The following is a 19,646-nucleotide window of genomic DNA, read 5'->3' as shown; positions in this document are numbered from 1 at the left end:
ATTGGGACGTTCATTCTTGGTTGACCTACAATCGAATTAAAATAAGGGGTCTTATGGTTGAAATTTGTTTCAAATTTATTGCCACTTATTAGTATTCACATAAAATTCACATTTTTCCATTAAAAAATCAGCACGAAAGCACGCCATATTGTCGCCGGCAATTTGGTACAAAAACATAATCATTAGTTCCACAAGTTACTAAACTATTGTACATCCCGTCCGGAAGCGACTGTTATATGGGCTATTGTTATACACACCTTGACCTATGGATGATTGTTGTTGCAGTGAGGGAGGTTTCTAAAAAGGGAATAGTGTTTTGAGTTAGGCGTCTGCTTGGGAGTCAGAACCTGTGACGCCCTTTAACTGCAACATTAATCCTATCAGCTTGGTCTGGAACTTCAGCTTCATAAACTTGATCTTGAACTGGAGGAATTTGAAGTAGCCAGTATTCACAAAAGCGTAGAGGATGGGGTTTGAGAAAGTGTTGATTATGTAGAGGTGTGTGGCGTACTTTAGCTCCATCGGTGTTTGCAATTGTAACCATGACAACAGACTCGACGCGACAGCTGGTAGCCATGACATGATGAAAATGCAAGAGATTCCTCCAGTGATGAGAAAAGCCTGAAGCTTCATCCTCCGCATGCGTTTGGTGAGAAGTCTGGATTGTCTGTTGAGACTGAGAATAAGGAGGCCCAGATTGCAGAGTGTGATAAGGGAGAAAGCAGTGCAGATGGATATGAGATTGTAGGTTTCCCAACTTCCGGTCAAACTGAACTCACATCGAGCAGTCTGGGACTCGAAATGGTAGACTGGTAGAACGGTAGCAGCCTGAAGACATATCTTAGCAAGAGAAGGAGCGAGGGCAACTCCCCAGAACCCGGCCAAACACCACGCCTCCTGCCGGGAGGTCATCACGGAGATCTGGAGTGGCTTCATGCACCTCAGGAACCTGTTGATGGAGATCACCAGGATAAAGATAACATTGCAGTGGACCATGGCATCGTGAGCGTTACCAAACACGTAGCAGGCCTTGTCTACCGCCTCCTGAAGTTTAAGGTTGGTCTCCAAGACGCCGGGTCCGGGGGTCATAGTGACGATGAAGAGTACGAGGGGTGGGATGTTGAGGATGATGTAGAGAAGGTCCGTGATTGCTAGATGTCTGATGAAAGCTACAGTGCTCCTGTCCACTCTAAACACCTGGACTCTGAAGGTCGCGTGAATAACAAACCCATTTCCCGTGATTCCTGTGGAGAGATGGTTTTTTATTAGTGTGTCCAAGAGATTGGTTGTGCTAGCGAAAGTTTAAAATGGGCAATCTGAACTTCGATATTTACTTACTTTGTCAAAATAATGAATGACCTACCCTCAATGAAGACCAGGATCAGTAAAATGATAAGAATGGTCTTGGTAAGGCTAAAGATGTGTCCTGAACTCTCCTCGAGAGGCGGCAGTAGATCCTCGGTCCCGTTCATTTTACCACACTCCGTCAAAAATGTTCATTTTACCTGTGTCACAGTGGTTATTTCATGTGTTGGTATCAGGAATCTTTGTAGTGGGTTAGTGAACGTTATTAATGTGTTGAGTCTGGAGACGATCACGTGTTTTAGCAATAGTGTCATGCACTCAATCTGGTCTTATAGCAACCAAAATTAATTTAAAATCAAGGCCTTATATCAAACGAACTTTACGTACAAACGATATTCTATGCAACTTAATACATATCATGTTTGATGTTACATTTTAACTTTAAGGAAAGCTGTGCTTATAAAATATAATCAAGAAGTTGGAGCAAGGCGACTACCAATTGTATGATCAGCAAACCAAGAGTACTAGTAGGGTCAAACCGAACTGCAAGGATTCATTAATTCACAATCTGTTGGGGTGACCACCGTATAGACACTCATATTGTCTCATTCTCTGTGGAGTACCGCAAATAAAACAAGAAATTAATGTAGAGGTTATCAACCTGCGGTGATGAAACAGAAAGCAATCCTATCAAGAGAGACACGACACGATCCTCACCAATCCATTTGCAACAAGATTCGGGTATCCTGCTAGAGAATTCTAGGTAGATAAGTTATTGATAATGCTGCTGTATTACGATACAGATAAGACTATAAGAACAGGAGATGACATTTAATTTTCACATGATATATAGAATGCATTGGTTCTTTTAATAGGAACTTTGGAATATTCGAAACACTGTACGGATGATTTATTGTTAATTTTGCTTTAGTCCATCTAAACTATAATAATGCTTTGCAACATATTGTCTTTGCACTGTCACTCACAGTTACAATTTGTTTTTTTATTAGATTTATTGGGAAAGATACAATTTAAACTGATATCAATTATATCAACTTATCCTTGACTTAACTAGCAAATTGTCCAAAACTGGAAATATTTAAATCGTATGTTGTTATATTACTTTAATTTTTATAAAATTTCAATAGGTTTGAAAAGGACGTTCATTCTGGATTAACCTAAACACGATATTGTCAAAACTAACGGTCTTTGCTTGGGAGATTTGCCTTCCAATTTAGCCTACTGTTAGTATTCCGTCAAAACTTACCCATTTTCCATTTAACCACCCCAAAGACGCATAGAGTCCGCCGCTTGGCAACACAACATAAGTCTAGTTCGACGAGTACTAACATGACTCGGTCCGGCGACTTATCAGGGAGAGACACACTTGAACTTTTGGATGATTATCTTTGAGAAGTTTCTAGATATTTTGATGATTAGATTGTTGGGAGATCCAAATTTAGGTCCCTTAACTGCAAATGATTTAACAATAGTTTGGTTGGAACGTTCACTTCTAACTTTTGACTGGAATTTAACTGCAGTGTTTCCAAAGCGTGGGGTGGATTAGAACGTTTGTTTCATTGAGTGGTGGCGTCTTATCCTGGGTTTTCAATATGTACATGAAGACTCGACGCGCTGCGGTAGAGACATAGAGATAGATGCAACAGATCCCAGTAGTGGAAGCGAGCTCATTCCATGCTATTTGGGGTGAATCTTTCTGTAACTAATCCCAGTTCGTTGGGAAAAGCGCTGATATTTTGAGGTTCCAATGCCGCAAATAACTCAATCGACGTCGAACGATTGATTTGGTAATAGCGTGAAGACATTTGAGAGGAGATCCTGAAACACGAAACCCATATGCCTCTTTGCGGCTCGGAGCTTGATCTCAATGGCTCGAATGTGAGGAGACACCAGAAGATACATTGACATGGCCCGCCGTAGACCTAGCGAGTAGGCTTCGTCTACGCCTTAACTGAAGTTTGATTGTGTTCAGACGCACACATGGGGTTCAATAGTACATATATGGGTGGTTGAATTTAGAGAATGTCCTATTGCTTGTCTGTGAAAGGCACAATTGCTTTCACCTCAAGACACTGAGACTCTGAAGGTGCGTAAATCAAACCTTTCCGGATTTGTGAGCAATGGATTAGTGTATCCAAGAAAATTGAGTGTGTCAAGCGAAAGTTTAAAATCAACGAAATTCGAATACTACTTGTCAACATATGAAACTCCCTCATTAAACGGGTCAAATGATAAGAATGGCCCGTAACAAAAACTGTTTGATCGTCTGAGAGGCAGAACCGTCCTCATTTCACACTTTAATGATTTTAGGAATGGATTTCATGGTTGGAGCTTTGCTAGTGGGTTTAGTGACACTTATCAAGTTGGTCATAGCGAGTATATTGATCATAAATTCATGCATAATTGTCTTATAGCAATCCAAAATTAATCAAAATCAGGTTATCAAAGCAACTAACGTCAACGAAATCGTGCATGCTTACTACATATAGGTTGTTGATACATTTATTAGCAGCTTGCTTATAACTTCGATAGCAACCCACCATTGGTATGATATAGGACGAGTTACTGTTGGTGCAACCTTCTTGCAAGGATACGTTAATTTACAACTTGGGGACCCCCGTAATAAGACACCATTTTGTCTCATTGTATCGCTAAGACGATTATGTGAGGTTACTAACTGCGGGTAAACTGGAATTGTCAGAGAGCAGCACTAGGATGCTCATCAATCCATTTAATGATTCGTCCCAGAGAAATTCGGGTATATAGTCATGATAATGATGCTTGATTAGGACTGAAAGACATAGAGACAGACGATTTTCGAAGTTCACATGAATACTAGAAGCAATGTTCTGCAAGGTTGGCAATTATTTCGGTAATTATGATAGATGCACTTAGCAAAATGCATCTGATGTTTGCCTTTATCTTTTACAACATTCTGCTAGCGATACTATTTTTAATATACATTGGAATTTTTTTAATTCATTAAGACATTTACTTCACGTAACTGGTGATCCTCGATTATGGTCAACTCACGACTATACCTGAAATGCGAATCTCGGATCAAGTATTCAATCTTGTTGTACTATAGATTAATTGTTGCATCTACTTGAGGTTTGAAAAAGGTTTATCAGAGGGAATACCGAACCACGAATGGTAAACGAGTTTGGGTTTTGGGGTAGATATGAAATACTTCGGAATGGGTCCAAACGAAACCGAATATGCATGTTTTATTAATTAATTAACTCGTATATATATATACGACTTATCACTTATTGAAGAACATATAACCTTCACCTTTGGAAAAAATTGCCGGAAACTGTGTGTCCGTTTTGCTAACATTTGATAGGAACATTGTTGAGTTTCTGGACTTTTTTGTCTCTCGAGACAGAAAAGAAAACATTTGACTCGAAATAAATAAAAAGTCTAGGTCATATGTTGCTCAGTGACTAATGAATAGGTATTTTTTATACACCAACGTTTTTTGGGGGTTAAATCAATAGCTGGAGGGTTTTGCAGAGTTTCAGTAGTATCCGAATATTTGCTAGTGGGTATCACAGTGAAATAATATTACTGATAGGCGATAGCATTATATATATAAGGATATTATGTTCGTAAGCATCATAGACCGGCAATCTTGAGCAATAAACGCATCAGCCCCCAACCCGGCTAGGGCAAGTGCAACGAAGTAAAGGAGCGCCCAGCCATGGTAGCGAACATTAAACTGTATGGTCAGGTAACGCGACGGAGAGTCTATTAAAAAACTAAATTATAAAGTGATGCAAATGTACTGGAGTAACAAATTTGGCCCAGGTTGAGAGACAAAAAGGAGAGGATGGTTCGAATGGTAGTGACGAGGGGCGGTCTAGGTCAGTTCGGCTTGATCCAATTTCTCAGGCGCCTTATAAGGCGTTTAGTGAGTGTTGCGAAATTGACTGTTGTGGTGATGTGTTACTGTTAGTTGGCAAAAATTTCGTAATAAAGGAGAGGTTATTTGTGGTAATAGTCTCGAAATTAATGCCCTCTTAGTAATAGTTGTGCAATAGATTGGTAATGTCTTACCCTCAGGCTGAGGGTCAGCTTTGCGAATGGTGTGACTACAGTCCTGTTCAAAACAAGAAGATGCAATCATGCTGTTCCTCCGTTATTTATGTGAGTTGTGTTGAGTTTGTTGATGATAGTTTCGTGTTTGTTGCAGTGTTCTATTTCGGTATGTCTATAGTGCTATTAGTTGGTAAATTCCAGATGATATGGGGAACATTTTGATATCAAAATACTTTAAGAAATAGGTACTATGCTTTTTGGCCATAGGTAACTCGAGTTTGCCCTGCTATCTGACAACCCACTTCAGACTTCAGAGAAAATCGATCTAGTTTCGGGCTTCGGCAAGTTAATTGTAGTATGTTTGTGTTATACTATTGGAACTGGAAGTTCAGAAAACAAACAAATTTCTGGCCCATTCCCAAGGTAAATCTTAATATTAATAACTGGAAAGCATTTTTTTGTTGATAATTAAAAACAGTGACTTTAGGATCAAAACCTTAAACAGCCACTAACTGGCTCACAACAGACTGAAACCCCAAATTTGTAGCATTTTATTGTATTTCGGAAGCAACAGAAAATGTTTTCAATACACGTAAATCTGAGGCACGATAGTTAAGGAAGGTAGCAAATGGAGCAATCAAGTAGTCAATGGCTTGCCATGTTAGGGATAATAGTGCACATTCAATCGGCTCTTTAAGTCCACTGTCTGTAAGTGAATCACGCAGTGACAAAGTGATATATGCACTATAGTCACGTGATCTCTGACGAAGCCTGCACCGAGCTGGTACTATCCAATGTAAGTGAACATAAATAGTGGAAGTTGGGATTATCATTTCTGTCTGGATTGCAGGGTAATTGCTCTCTCGGGGAGGATCTCCCTAAACACCATATTATACCTACCAGTACGAGCATGAACTTCAACTTTCATTTCAGGGTTTTAATACTAATACTAATAGTTCGAGATTTCAAGACGCGACTTCCTCATAACACCGTATTTATATCACTATCAGTCGCTTATTTTACTGTCATAATACTTACGAAATTTATTATATTATACTCCTATGGCTATATTAGGAGCGTAAATTTATAACTCCAATCAATGGTTATACGGCACACTATTACTTTGTCGCGTATTTAAATATTAAAAGGCATTGCATGTCTCCGTTACAAATATTAGGTGTCTCAATTTTCAAGACTATTCTCCCAGTTTCAAATCTGAAGTCTAGTCACACTGGTTGACTGGTTTTCAGCCAATAATAGATAAACGCTTTCATGCACTAACTTTATTCATTATTTAACTATTTATTCTAAATAAATAAAATAACTCATAGTCATAAGGTGGCGAAAAATGGAACATTATGTAAAATATTGAACTGCACATTATATAATATGTAGTTATCAAATTTAACTTGATATAACTCTACTTTGAGGGAGATAAGAGACTAAGTAACTTGACTGGAGTTTATTTTCAGGGAAATTAAATTTTCTGTATGATATGTTGGAGGGTCAGATATAGAATGTTTACTGTATAACTGTAAGTAGTAAGTAGTTAGTCATATTCGGAGGACAGTTGACAGACAAGTCTCAATAAGTTTAACTTGTACAGTCTGTAAACTATTGCATCCGCGGGGGTTGCTTAATAATAATATAAGTCAGACACAGCTTGAGAAATATGCTTGCAAGTATTAGTAATAGTATAATTTCATGGAATTATAGGCAAAATAATCAATATTATCAATATTCTCGACACTTAACCGTGCGTTTATTACAAACTACCAAACTTCAAAGAAGAGTTGCAACTCTGATCATTATAAGATGATAGAAACTACTTTATAGTGCTCCTCATACAAGCTATAATTAGTGATCGTGCCGGAACCTAAAGATCATGTCAGTGCAGCTGTACCTTTAACAAGTAATTACAGACGTGATCTCTCTAACGCACTTTACCGCACTTTACCGCACTCTAACGCACTTTACCTCATTCGCACATACGTTATTTTCGTGTGAAGTAGAATTGGGATGTTAAATAACCCTAGAATTTAAATTAGACGCTGAAATGGTCCGGAAGGGGCCTTGAAGTGACACTAAGAAGTCACAACTGACACTAATATGGTATTTTAATGACAGTGACATAAAATTGACGCGACATGATATGAAACTGAACTGGACTTGGTATACAATTCTGAAATGAAATTTGAGTGATTGAAATGGTCTTGGAATGTTGGAATGATACTGAAATGGTCTGTGGTCTGTTAGTGATACTGGATTACAATTTATGTGATGCGATATGTGTTGAACTGGAAATTTAATGATCTTGAATGGACCTCAAATTAAGTTCAATTGACACTGCAATAGGTTTGAAGTTCAGATTCAAGTGACACTGAAATAGGCCGGAAGTTCAAGTGACATTGAGACATAGATTTCATTAAAATGCCTAATATAGTAGTAATGGTATGCTAAACGACAGTGATCAGTACCCCAGTGACGAGGGAGTGGCATAATGACAAGGCAATGACATCGTGACCCTGACGTTGTTAAACTATTGTCTCCTATCTAATGTGGTTTGAGCACTGTTGTGACCCTTCTATTGTCCACAAAAATAACAACTTCTCGCACTACCGACATAACCACGTAATTATTCTTGTTCAATAATCACGCGAGCACGCTTGACAGTACCCGTCTTCCCCGTTTAAAAGGGCTTCAGGAAAGTCTGCACCTCTCTCTCTTTCTAATAAAGCCTGTCTGTTGCGAGCCGACCTCATAAATGAGTTATTAACGTGGTTACTATTGGGAAAGTTTAGTAAAGACCGAATTCATTACAATAGATGGATTTAAAACATTGATGCTTTGATGTGAAATTTGATAGTCCATAGTTGTACGGTTTCGGAGATATCTGATGAGGCATCTCTTTCGGGGCTTCCTCGCTGCTAGATCCTGCTGGATCCGGAAATAAGCTCATACTAGAGGTCCGTTATATGGCTGAGTGGTTTACTATCACAGACGGCTCGAAGCTATCGTACAAGTGGAGAGCTAGCGATAAGAGATCCTCATCTGCAGTCACTTGGCACCACCAGTTCTCAGTTATATCCGTACCCGAGTTATTCACTGCAGCTCCTGCCGCACTAGATACGAAACTTCATTGTTTTGGGTGATTAATATTAACTATGTCAGGTTATGAGGCACCTCGCTGTTACTATGTTGTCCCTCTTCTGTCTTGTAAGTTACTGACTTTATATATGGGGAAATTCTGCCGCTTCAAGGCACATTTTACAAATTCTCTTGAACATGAATGTGAAGAATCGAGAAACTTTCGTAGGTTTAACTATTATATCCCCAGACCTTCAGTTTTCTGTTTAACTGCAAGTTAAAACCTACAAGTTTACTGTTTACCTCAGCCTACAAACAGTTGGGGAGTTCCCTGTTCGCTATCTATCTCAATCAGATCTTAGACTCTCACAATTTTTATGTTTTGTCAGAGCATTTCTCGTGACATGACACGCGTTGTAATTAAACTTTGATACAGGTTCTTTTAAGCCTGTCAGTCTTCTTCGCAATTAACATAACTTAAGATGACTTTAAAATTCTGACAATCGGTAAAAATAAAACTGTCAGTCGTATTTTACTGGGTATTTGCACTCAATTTGTTTCACTTGTTAATGTTGAAATATTTGATGTGCTCCTGGTAATAATAGTTGCACTAGTTAAACCCTTTTTGAGCTGTCGAACAGCTTAAGTTATGTTATTTTCAAGTTCAATATTGTTATATTATTAGTGTTCATGTTTATTTATTTCTTTCTTTCTTACAAATTTCTTTTCATTCTTTCTTTCATAATGACATACCTATATTCAATTAGCGATGTTTTGTTGTTTTGAGGTTTCGCTGTTTATGGGATTCGTGATAGGTCAAATAATAATATTTGCTAAATATGTCGATCAACGTAGATTAAATCTACGTTAAGTTGAATGCTTGCCTATTTTATAACTACAACAAGCTGCTGCTTTCAGTTTTTAAACTTTTTTTGGGATCATTGACCAGGATTCTTCTAAGAATCAAAACTAAAATAAATGGTTAAATTATTGGACTAGACCACAGACTAAATCTAATTAGTAGTTAAATAATAAATAGACTGATAGACATGTCCAAAAGTGTATCACTGATTTGACATTTGGCACATTTATCTATCACCATGGATACTAGTGACTAGTTACCATGGATACTAGTGCCTAGTTATTAGTTATCTAATAGATGATGGGCTAAGGTCAATGGTCTGGTGTTAATCGTTTGAAACGTTGAATAATTTATAAGTTTGCCTGCAGGTCTCCTGCACCTGCACCTTAATTCTTAACTGCTGCTCTAGTAGTATCTAGTTGTATCTGTTACTCATTACTGTGACTTTAAAGTGGCTATGACATTCACAATTAAACTTCTGTATTAGTTGTTGGAACTGGAACTGGAAAAGTTGATGATACTAACATGATAAGGCGATAATTAGACACATGTCTGGAACTCATTATTGGGTCTTCTCCTCGTAATTACTCACATCTTCAAAGTTTTACTTCTCCAAGGTTGTACTGATGTACTCAAACTAATTGGTATGTAACGTTGAGTACATTCTATTGCAAGGTTTCTTTCGTGCTCAGAGCGAATTATTGGTAAATTGATAAAATTAATATTTGTTTAGAGAATGGTTTAGCTCCCTAATTAGCTCCCAATAAGTTCTCTAATTAGCTCCCAATAAGTTCTCTAATTAGCTCCCAATAAGTTCTCTAATTAGCTAGCAATAAGTTCTCTAATTACTAATTAGCTACCAATGCCACGTTTCAACAGTCCTATTCTGGAGCACATATTCATTCAATAATCGAATCTGTGGTCAACAGTTCCAATATTTATTTGTCATTTAGATCTTCTTATCTTATCTATGATCTATCTCTGATCCATCTATGATCTAGCATTTTCCGAAATGGAAACATGTGGAGTACCAACATTCGGTTGTAATTTTGATTTAGAAAGCTTTGAAAGTCGAGCCTATTCGAACCACTAAATACTATGTATTGTACACAGTACTTACTGATACTTACTCACGCTGATAGTCCTGGTTTATTGAAATTACCAGTTAACAGAACTTAATGGTAATATTTTGTAAGAATTATTATCATATCTACTATTGTTACCTTTATTAGACATCTTGTCAGTCAACCAGAACATAAATGTTTCTTTGACAAAGACACTATAGTTCCAGAGTATAATATCAAGGTTAATTGCAGTTGATCTTAATTATTGACTGTAATAATATGTAGGCTCCGCGTCAAATATATCATTATTTCAACATTAAAACAGTCACTCAGCCGTATAGTCGTGGTTTTGTCTGGCAGAAACTGTATATATAGTATATATATATAATACTGTATATATAGTACCATTGTCTTTTAAATTATTTGATAATCAGAATGATGAATGACTGTTAAAATTCAGTGTTATTATTTCATATTAGGCAGAGAGTGTTTTAGTTTTGTCTTTCTGATTTACTGTCGCAGGAGTAAATAATTGCACATTAGAGTAAATAACTACACATTAGTCACAGCTGCCAATATCGTAACTTTAAGCATTTAATGATCACAGCAGCTCAACTTAATGGCCACATACTATTAAGTATTAGTATCAAACAACAACAACAACAACAACAACAATGGCGAACCTAGCAAGCTAGGATCGAGGGGCCGATCTCCTTTTCTTTTGCGGTGCGGCCACGGTCCTTTCAGTATGCAGATTTCCCTGCAGCATAGTCGGGACGCAACCCCATGCATATGCACTCGTGTTATTTTCGCAGCTCTAATGAGAGCCACTTCCATTCACACCATGGTTTGGTGATTGACGACTGCCATCAATTTTGAAATCTCGGCCCACCTGGGATTCGAACTCACAACGTCAGGTTCGATTATTTTAAGTATCTATAATAATATATATATAATACTGTGGCCCCAGCAGCAAGCTTCTATAATTTAAATAATTACATTTCCAGCCTTTTTTGCCTGGTGGCCACGTACAGTAGTTCATTGCTGACCTAAAATCGCTCCCTTGCAGACAAATTATTAATGTAATGCTCCTGTTTAGCCTGCGGTCACGGACTTAATAACCACACAATTCTTATTCCTCATTTTTATACTTTTAGGTTTTAATTTAATTACTTTTCTGTCTTTTATATTTGGTGTTTACTCTAGCTGCAACCTAACATTCTGTTTACTCTAGCTGCAACCTAACATTCTGTTTACTCTAGCTGCAACCTAACATTCTGTTTACTCTAGCTGCAACCTAACATTGTGTTTACTCTAGCTGCAACCTAACATTCTGTTTACTCTAGCTGCAACCTAACATTCTGTTTACTCTAGCTGCAACCTAAAATTCTGTTTACTCTAGCTGCAACCTAACATTCTGTTTACTCTAGCTGCAACCTAACATTGTGTTTACTCTAGCTGCAACCTAACATTCTGTTTACTCTAGCTGCAACCTAACATTCTGTTTACTCTAGCTGCAACCTAACATTCTGTTTACTCTAGCTGCAACCTAACATTCTGTTTACTCTAGCTGCAACCTAACATTCTGTTTACTCTAGCTGCAACCTAACATTCTGTTTACTCTAGCTGCAACCTAACATTCTGTTTACTCTAGCTGCAACCTAACATTCTGTTTACTCTAGTAACCTAACATTCTGTTTACTCTAGCTGCAACCTAACATTGTGTTTACTCTAGCTGCAACCTAACATTCTGTTTACTCTAGCTGCAACCTAACATTCTGTTTACTCTAGCTGCAACCTAACATTCTGTTTACTCTAGCTGCAACCTAACATTCTGTTTACTCTAGCTGCAACCTAACATTCTGTTTACTCTAGCTGCAACCTAACATTCTGTTTACTCTAGCTGCAACCTAACATTCTGTTTACTCTAGCTGCAACCTAACATTCTGTTTACTCTAGCTGCAACCTAACATTCTGTTTACTCTAGCTGCAACCTAACATTGTGTTTACTCTAGCTGCAACCTAACATTCTGTTTACTCTAGCTGCAACCTAACATTGTGTTTACTCTAGCTGCAACCTAACATTGTGTTTACTCTAGCTGCAACCTAACATTCTGTTTACTCTAGCTGCAACCTAACATTCTGTTTACTCTAATTGCAACCTAACATTGTGTTTACTCTAGCTGCAACCTAACATTGTGTTTACTCTAGCTGCAACCTAACATTCTGTTTACTCTAGCTGCAACCTAACATTCTGTTTACTCTAGCTGCAACCTAACATTCTGTTTACTCTAGCTGCAACCTAACATTCTGTTTACTCTAGCTGCAACCTAACATTCTGTTTACTCTAGCTGCAACCTAACATTCTGTTTACTCTAGCTGCAACCTAACATTCTGTTTACTCTAGCTGCAACCTAACATTCTGTTTACTCTAGCTGCAACCTAACATTGTGTTTACTCTAGCTGCAACCTAACATTGTGTTTACTCTAGCTGCAACCTAACATTCTGTTTACTCTAGCTGCAACCTAACATTCTGTTTACTCTAGCTGCAACCTAACATTCTGTTTACTCTAGCTGCAACCTAACATTCTGTTTACTCTAGCTGCAACCTAACATTCTGTTTACTCTAGCTGCAACCTAACATTCTGTTTACTCTAGCTGCAACCTAACATTCTGTTTACTCTAGCTGCAACCTAACATTCTGTTTACTCTAGCTGCAACCTAACATTCTGTTTACTCTAGCTGCAACCTAACATTCTGTTTACTCTAGCTGCAACCTAACATTGTGTTTACTCTAGCTGCAACCTAACATTGTGTTTACTCTAGCTGCAACCTAACATTCTGTTTACTCTAGCTGCAACCTAACATTCTGTTTACTCTAGCTGCAACCTAACATTCTGTTTACTCTAGCTGCAACCTAACATTCTGTTTACTCTAGCTGCAACCTAACATTCTGTTTACTCTAGCTGCAACCTAACATTCTGTTTACTCTAGCTGCAACCTAACATTCTGTTTACTCTAGCTGCAACCTAACATTCTGTTTACTCTAGCTGCAACCTAACATTCTGTTTACTCTAGCTGCAACCTAACATTCTGTTTACTCTAGCTGCAACCTAACATTCTGTTTACTCTAGCTGCAACCTAACATTCTGTTTACTCTAGCTGCAACCTAACATCCTGTTTACTCTAGCTGCAACCTAACATCGTGTTTACTCTAGCTGCAACCTAACATTCTGTTTACTCTAGCTGCAACCTAACATTCTGTTTACTCTAGCTGCAACCTAACATTCTGTTTACTCTAGCTGCAACCTAACATTCTGTTTACTCTAGCTGCAACCTAACATTCTGTTTACTCTAGCTGCAACCTAACATTCTGTTTACTCTAGCTGCAACCTAACATTCTGTTTACTCTAGCTGCAACCTAACATTCTGTTTACTCTAGCTGCAACCTAACATTATGTTTACTCTACCTGCAACCTAACATTCTGTTTACTCTAGCTGCAACCTAACATTCTGTTTACTCTAGCTGCAACCTAACATTCTGTTTACTCTAGCTGCAACCTAACATTCTGTTTACTCTAGCTGCAACCTAACATTCTGTTTACTCTAGCTGCAACCTAACATTCTGTTTACTCTAGCTGCAACCTAACATTCTGTTTACTCTAGCTGCAACCTAACATTCTGTTTACTCTAGCTGCAACCTAACATTCTGTTTACTCTAGCTGCAACCTAACATTCTGTTTACTCTAGCTGCAACCTAACATTCTGTTTACTCTAGCTGCAACCTAACATTGTGTTTACTCTAGCTGCAACCTAACATTCTGTTTACTCTAGCTGCAACCTAACATTGTGTTTACTCTAGCTGCAACCTAACATTGTGTTTACTCTAGCTGCAACCTAACATTCTGTTTACTCTAGCTGCAACCTAACATTCTGTTTACTCTAGCTGCAACCTAACATTGTGTTTACTCTAGCTGCAACCTAACATTGTGTTTACTCTAGCTGCAACCTAACATTCTGTTTACTCTAGCTGCAACCTAACATTCTGTTTACTCTAGCTGCAACCTAACATTCTGTTTACTCTAGCTGCAACCTAACATTCTGTTTACTCTAGCTGCAACCTAACATTCTGTTTACTCTAGCTGCAACCTAACATTCTGTTTACTCTAGCTGCAACCTAACATTCTGTTTACTCTAGCTGCAACCTAACATTCTGTTTACTCTAGCTGCAACCTAACATTGTGTTTACTCTAGCTGCAACCTAACATTCTGTTTACTCTAGCTGCAACCTAACATTCTGTTTACTCTAGCTGCAACCTAACATTCTGTTTACTCTAGCTGCAACCTAACATCCTGTTTACTCTAGCTGCAACCTAACATTCTGTTTACTCTAGCTGCAACCTAACATTCTGTTTACTCTAGCTGCAACCTAACATTCTGTTTACTCTAGCTGCAACCTAACATTCTGTTTACTCTAGCTGCAACCTAACATTGTGTTTACTCTAGCTGCAACCTAACATTCTGTTTACTCTAGCTGCAACCTAACATTCTGTTTACTCTAGCTGCAACCTAACATTCTGTTTACTCTAGCTGCAACCTAACATTCTGTTTACTCTAGCTGCAACCTAACATTGTGTTTACTCTAGCTGCAACCTAACATTCTGTTTACTCTAGCTGCAACCTAACATTCTGTTTACTCTAGCTGCAACCTAACATTCTGTTTACTCTAGCTGCAACCTAACATTCTGTTTACTCTAGCTGCAACCTAACATTCTGTTTACTCTAGCTGCAACCTAACATTCTGTTTACTCTAGCTGCAACCTAACATTCTGTTTACTCTAGCTGCAACCTAACATCCTGTTTACTCTAGCTGCAACCTAACATTCTGTTTACTCTAGCTGCAACCTAACATTGCTCAGCCTCCGTCGGTGACAAAAACACTTCGGTAGATGTTAACTGGAAAGTAAAATTAGTTTGACAACTAAACTGCCAAAACTAACGTCTTGATCTTTTTATTGACAATTTCTTTTCATTGACAATTTTATGTTGCGGTCAACAAATTATCGACAAGAATAGATAAGACGTGCAATGTTCATTACATCTTCCCACAGTGTAGTGGCCGTAAAGATTTAATTATGTTGTTTTGAAGGATAATTAATAATTATAACTTTGCAAGTGTTGCAAGTGCAACTTTGCAACTGTTTAGTGTTTAATTATATGATAAGAATAAGTTTCATTGAATGGCATTCCCCATGTTGGCGCTGTAATCATTAATTAGCGAAATTAACAAAGAATATAAGTTAAACTTAAACCTAAACTAAGCGTAATTCCACACAGACATCACACAGATGAGTATGTAAAACTTTTGTTCCCTGTGTGATCCTTTATCACTCATCACTCTTTTACCTTAGGCTGGGCAACAGCTTGCAAAACGTTTTTCATTTTAATCTTGCTTGGCATCTTCGCTTAATGTTTTAAGTTTGAATTATGTAATATAAGTGCTCCTTGTTGCTACACGTTGTCTCGTGCCCAGTTGCAACGTGTGTCAAGCTCCTTGATTAACTTTATCTCTCGATTATGTTACAAATAATCTAACAACTGCATATAACAAATCTATATAATAAATCTATATAATAAATAGTGTATAAGAAATAGTGTATAAGAAATAGTGTATAAGAAATAGTGTATAAGAAATAACGATAGTGTTATTAGAAAATTGTGTGAAAAGTATTCTTGAACCCAGCCTTACAAATCTTAAACATATTCTCTAATGTGTTCGATCCAGCCATTGTGTAGTACGTTCGAGGTTGGTGATCAGGACATACAACCTTCAGTTAAGCGACCTACATATTTGACATTTTTATAACGACTAGCTGAGTAGTGAGTAGTCAACAGTTATCAGTGCTGGATATTGGGAGTTTATTCAGTTTCTAGAATCTAACAAACCTTCGAAGTGTGCACACGTCAGACTGTCAGAGTCACAGAGTTTCCTCAACCATTCGAACTGGGACAATGAATCACAAACTGGGGTATGATATTGTTGAGTAACACTGTTACTAACACTGTGACTAACACTGTTACTAACACTGTTACTAACACTGTTACTAACACTTTTACTAACACTGTTACTAACAGAACTCTCATTAGCATGATTGACATAGTTATTCGTAGAAATTAATAGCACATCGAATACAGTCTACTGACTGTAGATATTTTGATTTTTGTCTTCAGCCCACTCAAACAGGTGATTTTTATTATAATTTTGACGTTAATAATACTACAAGCATACTTTGCATACTTTGCGTGCTTGAAATATTTTGGCATAACAGGAGCATGAATTGCTTGTTATTGAATCAACTTTAAAATGAATTTTGCTCAATTGACTGTACCTTTGAACTTCCAGTCTTCCTCCATCATCGAATTATATAATTTGTCTGGAGTAGAAGTCCAGTCCGCTTTCTTGTGGTGTTGTGATGACGTCACGTGGTGTTGTGGTGACGTCACGTGGTGTTGTGGTGACGTCACGTGGTGTTGTGGTGACGTCACGTGTCTACACTTTCTTGTTATTGATAACTTGAGGACTCATGACTATATCCTGAAGTACTTTCCAGTTTCTTTGACATTTCTTTGGTATTATTATAATTTATTCATTGGAATATCCTTACACCGTCTCTATATTTTAGTAATTTATTATTTTTGTTCCTTCCTACCTGTCCCTCCTTCACTTTTTGTACCAAAGTTTTATGCAAACTTTGTCCAGTGTAAATTCTTGTTATTTTTTGTTTTTATAGAATGTAGTACTGAACCGCTTGATCCTTTGTTTTAAGATAATATCCTTGTATGGGCCATTGTTCTTAATTATATTTCATATCAATAGCATGCGTATAAAATGTTGCAGCCGGCTCCTTGATTTTTAGTAAACAATTAGTTAGAGACCAATAACAATAACATTAAATACCAAATGACAATACTGCGTTCATGTTAATATATCTGTGTTCTCAATTGGAAAACACGAACAATGTTTTAGTTTTACGAGTTTTTTTAGCAAAGAACTATTCGCTTTTCCATCATTCTTGAATATTGTTCATCAAATGACAAGTTTTCGATTATTTTCATTTCATTTCCATGCAGTATTGTAATAATAAATTGTTGAATCTAGCTATATCGGCATGAATAACATTCTGATTATATAAACTTATATTTCTTAAAAAGTCAGATTACACTTCAAAACTGATATTTTTAAAGAAAAAGATCCAATATATCTTGCACTTTCACAATTGACGTTGAGCCATGTTATTTTTAACGTTTAGAAATTACAAACTTATTAAAATTAAAACAACCAAACAAGCGACTGTACTTCATATAGGACCTTCCGGCTTTCTAGAATTAGAGTTAATGTTATAGATTTCTACTACTTGTACAAGTTAGAGTTAAGGGTTGGAAACTATCTGTCAGTCTCCTAAAATGATTAAGTAATCCAATCTCTCTGTTATTGGTCTAAGATGAACAGGCTCAGTAAATTCTTGGAAACGCTTAGCGACTCAACCAACCAAATTCTGAATTAGTGATTACTCTTTGGACACCGACAAGAGAGCACTGTCTACCAAGGCACAGGATCATTAATATTCTTAGTTGATAAAATTTTAACTTTTGGATGGCGATCCTCTTAGATTCGTCTGGTTCATTTAGCTAACAGTACAATTCAGACACCGATGTCCTTTATGCTTGGCTAAATTCAGATGTTATCGTTCCAGATTGGGGAGACCTAGAATGAACTTGTTATCTGTTTTAAGAAGTGATTTAAGTAGTAGAAATTTGCACATAGATAACTTGCATGAATTAAACGAAATCAAAGATATAGCTTCATGCAACAGATGTTGGGAAAATCTGTTTCAAGGGTACAGTTTACTGCATTACGGTATTTTTATGAATCATTTTTGTCGGTAAGATCCTGTTTTATAATGATAATAATCGTTCCATAATCACACTTTACTTTGCCTAATTTCACATTAAGGACTAATCTCACATTAAGTGATAAAAGCTGTTATCAAAGCTGAGGACCTTTTTACTATATTCACTGGAATTTAAAAACTTTTCCAGCTGTGCGGGATACTAATGCTCTAAAGTTCGAGCAGGTGGTAATTACCTCGAAAAGTAATTTCTAATCGAGGAATTATCTTGAAATCTAGTGAGATGGTGACTATAAACATTCCATGTAATGAGTGCGGGTATAAATTCAAAGATTTTGTCTAGAGGTGAGTACCGAGCAGGATTACCTTAGTTAGTTAGTTGTTACAGTTAAGAAACCACATTATAAGTGGCACGTGGTTACTACAAACCACTTGCTGCCCAATTAAAACAGTGCTCAATCATATGTTACCTCATTACTGTACGTTTTTTGTGTATTGTCGGTACAAGAACGTTTCATTCCTGTTCGTTAGATATACAGAAATTGAGAACATTTTTGTTAATGCTTTTCGTTGAGCAACATATTTCTTATACACAAATTCAGAGGGTAACAAATAATTGTAATATTCTGCATTATATACAAGTCTGCGATTTTCTGAACCCCTGAATCCATAAATTTGCGATTAATTATAATGAATGCAATTGCGTAACATTAGCACTCCCTGATCTGAATAATGCGAACCAATCCCAGCTTGTCATTAGATCGTAGCAATATTTTAAAACTTCAATTGCTATTTGTCTGTGCTCGACAGTTCCCATGATCAACTAGCCCGTCTCTAATTCTATTTGATGACCTATTTTTGAAGCCATCTGTGATATCAAGTTTGGATTGACTGGACAAACGAATTTCAGAAAATATTTGATTATTCAAAAGTGTCTCTTCTCTTGATCTGTCCGTATCTTCTATGACTGGAATATTTGTAACTTGTCTGCTAGGATCATCTTATATAGTGAATCAGTACTTACCTTACCCAGTGACCCTCGTGACATATCAACAATTTTAGAAGCCGAAGAACGGACCACAAGATATTATTATACTTTCATGGCTTATATACCATCTCAACATGTGAGCTTGTTATCCCAATTAGTTTTGATTTAAAACTCTGTACATTTAATCTTAAGAGGAGCTGATGGAGAGTCGAGACAATTGATCGTTAAATTTTGGTGCTCAGCTGACCTCAGACTCCATTGTAACACAATAATCCTGAAGTTTATACCACATTGGATAAAGTACAAGAAATGTGAAAATTTATTAGAATTATAGCCCGAGATTGATTGTATGATGCATAATCTTGGT

At 37.1% G+C, this 19,646-nt stretch overlaps 2 protein-coding genes across 2 annotated transcripts in view; one reads left to right on the top strand and one right to left on the bottom strand.

Annotated features, from left to right (window-relative positions):
* LOC134815853 (tetratricopeptide repeat protein 28-like) overlaps window positions 1-19,646 on the top strand; it is a 108,924-nt gene that overhangs the window by 38,925 nt on the left and 50,353 nt on the right. The window lies entirely within an intron of this gene.
* LOC134814855 (QRFP-like peptide receptor) lies at window positions 322-1,472 on the bottom strand. The gene is made up of 2 exons (XM_063823154.1): window positions 1,364-1,472; window positions 322-1,244 (listed from the first exon to the last, which is right to left on the bottom strand). Exons 1-2 carry the CDS (start codon window positions 1,470-1,472, stop codon window positions 322-324), a joined length of 1,032 nt encoding a protein of 343 aa, XP_063679224.1.

Source organism: Bolinopsis microptera, chromosome 5 (assembly GCF_026151205.1).
Source record: "Bolinopsis microptera isolate Bmic1 chromosome 5, MBARI_Bmic_1.0, whole genome shotgun sequence".
NCBI lineage: Eukaryota > Metazoa > Ctenophora > Tentaculata > Lobata > Bolinopsidae > Bolinopsis > Bolinopsis microptera.
The sequence above is the reverse complement of the archived record's forward strand: the minus strand, read 5'-3'. Positions and strand labels throughout refer to the sequence as shown.

Coding starts and splice junctions, on each gene's coding strand:
- LOC134814855 (XM_063823154.1), bottom strand. CDS start 1,472: ATGAACGGGACCGAGGATCTACTGCCGCCTCTCGAGGAGAGTTCAGGA. Junction 1,245..1,363: donor GATCCTGGTCTTCATTGAGG/GTAGGTCATTCA, acceptor ATCTCTCCACAG/GAATCACGGGAAATGGGTTT.